This window comes from Mytilus galloprovincialis, chromosome 10, assembly GCF_965363235.1.
Source record: "Mytilus galloprovincialis chromosome 10, xbMytGall1.hap1.1, whole genome shotgun sequence".
Lineage (NCBI taxonomy): Eukaryota > Metazoa > Mollusca > Bivalvia > Mytilida > Mytilidae > Mytilus > Mytilus galloprovincialis.
This window is the reverse complement of record NC_134847.1, coordinates 16129088-16134969: the sequence shown is the minus strand read 5'-3', so window position 1 is coordinate 16134969 and position 5882 is coordinate 16129088. Positions and strand designations below refer to the sequence as shown.

At 33.9% G+C, this 5882-nt stretch overlaps 1 protein-coding gene across 2 annotated transcripts; it reads right to left on the bottom strand.

Annotated features, from left to right (window-relative positions):
* Positions 1-317: 317 nt before the first annotated feature.
* LOC143049010 (uncharacterized) lies at positions 318-5554 on the bottom strand. Of its 2 annotated transcripts, none has more exons than XR_012969992.1 (4): positions 5422-5554; positions 4167-4331; positions 3165-3236; positions 318-2055 (listed from the first exon to the last, which is right to left on the bottom strand). XR_012969992.1 is itself a non-coding variant. In XM_076222828.1 (4 exons), exons 1-4 carry the CDS (start codon positions 5063-5065, stop codon positions 1075-1077), a joined length of 1272 nt encoding a protein of 423 aa, XP_076078943.1. In that variant the 5' UTR covers positions 5066-5143; the 3' UTR covers positions 318-1074. The 2 variants fall into 2 exon arrangements, 1 of the variants encoding a protein (XP_076078943.1); XM_076222828.1 differs by lacking the exon at positions 5422-5554 and adding an exon at positions 5012-5143.
* Between the last annotated feature and the right edge of the window lie 328 nt (positions 5555-5882).

Here is a 5882-nt window from a genome sequence, read left to right as displayed (position 1 = left end):
TAGAACTGACCAAATATCTGGTCAGTTCTAGCTGAAACTGTCAGGATCAGTTCTAGCTAGAACTGTCAGGATCAGTTCTAGGGTAGAACTGTCAGGATCAGTTCTAGCTAGAACTGTCCAAATCAGTTCTAGGTAGAACTGACCAAATCAGTTCTAGCTAGAACAGTTCTAACCTAGAACTGACTAAAAGGTGTCAGGCTGACAGTTCTACATACTGTTCTAGAACAGTTCTCCTGACAGATTCTGACAGAATTTATGAGAGGTTAGAACTGATCTCCACTGTACAATCAACACAATGCTTACACGAGGGTCTGGTGGGGTTCAAAGAATAAATTAATAGACAAAAAAATGTAGAACAAAGGCTAAAACATATAAAGAAAAGCAAAAAAGAATTAAGAATACAGAATGGTGTGCTGAAACATAAAGAATAGAGAATAAATGGCAAAAAAAAAAAAAAAAAATAAGAATAAAGAAAATAGCTTAAACAAATACAAGAAATCCGAAATGAGGACCCCATCCCGACCCTCAATGTCAAACAAAAAAAAATCATACAAACAAGATTCAGTTTTACAAATCATTCATAAATTATTCAAGTGTTCACTTACAAACACAAATAAAAATCAAGCGTATACAACTTCATTCACAGCAATCATGCAACCATACAAACACACATACACACACAAACAAAACAAACACACGCAGACACCATACACACACACACAAAACAAACACATGGAGACATCACACACACACACACACACCATTCATCCATTCAAACAACCACACAATCGTACACTCATGCATATATACAAAAATGATATATATAATGTATGAAATTCGCAGCCAAATTAAATAAAGACCTTATCCTTATAATGAATTTGTATCATGATCAATGCCTATAAATTTTCTATACTTACCTTTATCTAAAAATCATAGTGAAACCATAAAAGCCATAGTTAATGTTATAAAAAAAGAAAAAATAATACAAAATAGATGTTATAAAACTACCCGTATTGTCAAATTAATTTATCACAGTTAAGCTTAGAATTGTCATATAAAGTCATTTGTTCTCGATCATTGATGTCTATATGCTACTGACGATTTATTTACAGATGAAACACAAACGGTCTGGTTATACTTGGATGGAATAAAAAGTGGTGTAGCAAAAAGATCATTACATGATGATGATGCGGCCTGCTTCAGTCGAGATGCCGCTTGAGATTTTTTATTACCGTTATTCTGGCGTTTTGCAGCTGGTTGGTTAATGCATGTTGTTGAAGACTTTCGTTTGCGTTTTTCGGTGACTACCGCTGTTGGTACAGTTGCTAATGACGTGGAAGTAAATACTGGTACTTCCCTTGTTAATCTTCTATTCTCATAGGCAGAGCAAACGACAAAACACTGATGCGTACCGTCCCAGATGTTGCTGAAATTCACCTCACAGTCTGATTTTGATCGAACAAGTGGAGTGGAAGGATCTGCTTTCTGCTTTGTTGACAGGAAGTTCAGTTTGACATTTGACCTTTGAAGTAGCGAGTTTGTAGAAATCGGAATCTGATTAAAGGCGTTTTGTCGATGAACTGGCAAAAATGGCGTTTGACATGGCGTCTTGGTGTTGGAAATCGGTTTCTTGTGAAGCATTGGATGGGTCTTCTCGATTAGGTTGACGAGAATTTCAGAGCAATCGTTTAATTTCAAGGTTCTTGTTTTGGCAGGCTGACTTTGAAAATCAGTTTTACTGAAACTAATTTTGCTTTTCCAGTCGTCTTTGGCAGCCATTTTGTCTACGACATCAAGAACAGAATCTCCTTGCATCAACTGAGCAGCAATATCTGCTATATCGCTATCTATTCCGGAAGCGAGATTTAGCTTCGATATATCGGACTTTCGGTTATGTTCTCTGATTTCCTGTGCAGATCGGTAATAGGATTCTTCTTTCCAGTAAAGGTCCTCTTGATTTGATTGGTCGTCCTCGAGGGAGACATCTTTGCAGTGAGAATCAAGGTGGTCTGAATAGTCGGTGTATGAAGTGCAGCAGCCAGTATACGTTGGCATCTGAAATTAAAGATGTCATTTATTGTTGGTGCTTTTTTTATGTGAAAAAAAACTTCTTCAGAACACTTTGATATTTATAAAATTTCGAAGCACCTGAGTGCAACCGTTTTTTTGTGGTGTCGCTTTGCCTAATCTTGTTTTCTGGAATATTGTTTGACCTTTCGTTAGGTTATTTGCCATGTTTTGGCAATGTGTTTTTTTTTCTCTCGATTAATGGCTTTGGTATCAACCTACCCTTATTAACTTTTAACCGTTATTTTTAAAAGGAGATAGATTTGTGAAAGCAAATAGCTTGTTTCTGAATCCTTAATATTATTTCATTATTGTATAATATCGTTTAATGTTGATTTATCTGAATAAATATTGTTTAAACTAACTTATTTTCAAGTTCTATATGTCTAAGAATTATAAACTACGAATGTTGAACATTATATAGTTTTAATACACAGATTCTGGTCATAATTTCATCTTCATTATACGATTACACTTTTTAATAAAGATGATGACTGAATACAATAGAAACAGCAAAAAAAAAATCACTTGATTGAAACAAATGGAAAATCATGTCCGACTCCGTAATAAGAGGTCCGAATCTATAATATGAGAGTCTGGATTGGATGTCCTTCATTTCTGTATACTTTAGGCCATTTTTCTCTTTTCTCTAATTTTGGGCCAATTTTCTATTCTTTTTTTATTTTCCTATATAAAACCTCAAAACTCCAAAGTTGCATAAAAGAGGGCCAAGATTGGGTAACAGAAAAGAGGGCATAAACATATAATGAATGGAGAAAAAATATGCCGAAAAATAAAGAATAGAGAATATTGGGCAAATGTGCAGAATAGAGGACAAAAATAATAAAGAATGGAGAGAAAAATAGGCAAAATTAAAAAGAAAAGAGAATAAATGGCCAAATAAAAATCAAGATAAGAGAGTCATGGTCTCAAAATTAAAGAACAAAGAAACAAAATAACTTCAATCCTGACCGTCATAGCAGCCAAGAAAAACACTTTATTTGAGGCTCAAAAATATAGATTAGAACGGACAATATCCAGTCTGTTTTTTTGCGGTAGTTTTTAATTTAAAGTAAATGAAATTTCTATCCAAATACCTGCATTTTCCGTTCAAAAGTTTCTCTCCAATTTTGGATATTGAAGAAGCCTGGAGCAACATTGTCACTAGTCTGAAACAAAAATATCTTGTTTGTAATGCTATGTGTAGTCCGTAAAAAGATAGATTTTTAACATTTATATTTTGAATCGTTGACAGAAACTAAATGGTCGTTTTATACATGTGTAAAAATGTCACAAAGAAGTCGCGGTTCCAGGAAATTAAAACTTGGGTCGTCAAAAATCAGGAACACACATTTTTTTTTGCCAGGAGTACCGGGGTTACTACTTCACGAATGGACACCTTTTGGTGGTTTACAAAAAGGGGGAACAACTTGTTGAAAGTTTACTGGCCAAAAGTACAGGGGGTTACTATAAATAACGAATTGTCCGCGACCTTTTTGTGGTACATTGTATACAAAAAGAGGAAACAACTTGTTGAAAGTTTACTGGTTCTTCACAATTTTATTACATGTATATACTTTTACATATACATATAAGCAAAAATTTATTTACCTCGTTAGTATTTGATTGTTGAACATTAGAAGTATTGGGAAGTTTCTTAAAATCAGCATCCTCAAAGAATAAAATGAATGAATCAACATTTTAACAAAATTACATAAAATGACTGCTTCGATACCACTTTTGTCTATTGTTATTAATGTAGCCTTTTTTGTCATATATAGATGCACAAACCTTCGTTTTTTTTTATCTCTGGTATATATATTGGCTGTATTGCCAATCATATCACATCTTTTTTATGTTTGTAAGTGTGCTTTTTTCAAAACAAATAGGAGGTACCGTTTCAAATGAGGTAAGAACGTTAAGAGTTTTTACATAATGGCGAAAGCCTCAAATTATTTTTAGGATAAAGAACAGCAATTAAGTGACATTGTAATTGCTTTGAATTTAATCAAGTTGGGTGAAAGATTTTTTATCATAAAAGTACCCTTATGCATATGCGATGTACAGACAGTTTATTTTTTTTAAACAAAGATCCTTACCAAAACTTTGTGGACGTCTTTCACAGGCTCTCCCGACCCACCGGCGAATCTAACTGAATCTTGATGTTTTGTAGTCCTATTCAGCCATTCTACCGGTGTTGATTTATCAGAAGATGAATCTTGGACTTTTCGTAACGGACCAAATCTTGGTCTCTTTTCTTTGTTCTGAAACAAAAAGGCAGAATTAAATAAATAGTCTTAGAGTCATTGTTATTGATATATATGATAATGTAGCTTTATTGGAGCATGGTAAAAAGGTAGCATGTCCAACTAGATTGTGAAGTTGGTGGGTTTTCGAATCCATCTGGGACAATTAAAGACTTTAAAATTGTTTTACAAACACGCGACATGAAAGAATAAAAGACTTCTCGGTTTAAAGTTAGAATGATGTGTCGAGGCAAGATGACATGTCTTCCTGTATAGACAGTTACTCGTTTTGTGCTGTCAAATTAAAATTCCGACTTAACATGTCGATTTAGTACACTGCAGAGTTGATATTTATGTAAGATTAAAACATACATTTAATTTGCCACTGGACGTTCAGCAGCCATTTATCATGCTACTTTGGGAAACTTAACACAAATGTTTTGATTTGTTCATATAAGGAAACCATATTTTATTTGGGTAACCCACTATGATAAAGATAAATTTAGCGAGGTGCTATATACTGTAGTCGTCCTATGTCCCCCTTGGGACGAAGTGAATTAGGTCAAGTAAGTCATATGTTAAAGCTATAATTGGAAGATGGGCGAGGCAGATATCACTCAAACAGGTCTACAAATCAAATTTAAGTAATTTGTGAATAAAACGGATTTTTTTTTTGTAATTTCAAGCTATATACTTACTTGCAAAACTTCCCAATCTTTATAAGTCCAGAAATCTTCAAGCTTTTGCAACATTTTCAAGGTTTCAAGAAATATTTAGCAGTGAGAATTTGGAGCGAATTTATGCACGATCTTTTAGCGTAACTATGTAGCTACGGGTGGACAATAGTTGTGACGTTCCCGGTATTCGACGTTATTTCAACGGTACCAACGTATGAACGGGAGTACGGTTATTTTTTATTATTATTATTTTTGCACCTAGTTCCTATGTATATTTATTTTGTTTACCAGGCTTTTTGATTTGCTTTATATATTTATAAGAAGTGTTGGTAAAATAAAATTGACAGCAGTTGTAAGTTATATACAGTTTCTTGTCAGATATATAAAAAATCAATAGCAAAATAAAATAGAAAAAATAAATTTCAATATACCTTATGTAATTTGCCCCTAGTCTCGTCGAGCAGGAGCAAATCCTGAACATTCTGTTAGTAAAAATCCTCTTGTCCATATTGACTTTGTCCATGAACATGGATCACGATAAGAATTTAACGTTGAGATTCAGGGTGTACGTCACAGATGTGATTTTATTCCTTCTACTTGCTTTAACATACTTTCCCGCAAAGTTTAATGTAAATTTGGAATGGCCAGGAGACTTGTGATAAGTCATGTGGACTGTAGAACTGTTGCCTTGGAGATTGGATTGTTAACCTAATACTCGGTACAAATTGGAAAGGTTGGATAAATCACTTTACAAAGTTTTAAATTCTGGGTAAAAGATATAGGAAGGTGTGGTATGAGTGCCAATGAAACAACTCTCCATTCAAATAACACATTATAAAAGTAAACCATATTACGTCAAGGTATGGCCTTCCACACGGAGCTTTGGCTCACA

What these genes read in the sequence shown, in the direction of transcription:
- LOC143049010 (XM_076222828.1), bottom strand. Translation starts at nt 5,065, where the DNA reads ATGTTGCAAAAGCTTGAAGATTTCTGGACTTATAAAGATTGGGAAGTT. An exon ending in AAGACGTCCACAAAGTTTTG is followed by an intron (nt 3,237 to 4,166) that starts GTAAGGATCTTT and finishes TTTTTGTTTCAG; the next exon opens with ACTAGTGACAATGTTGCTCC. An exon ending in CTTTTGAACGGAAAATGCAG is followed by an intron (nt 2,056 to 3,164) that starts GTATTTGGATAG and finishes CTTTAATTTCAG; the next exon opens with ATGCCAACGTATACTGGCTG.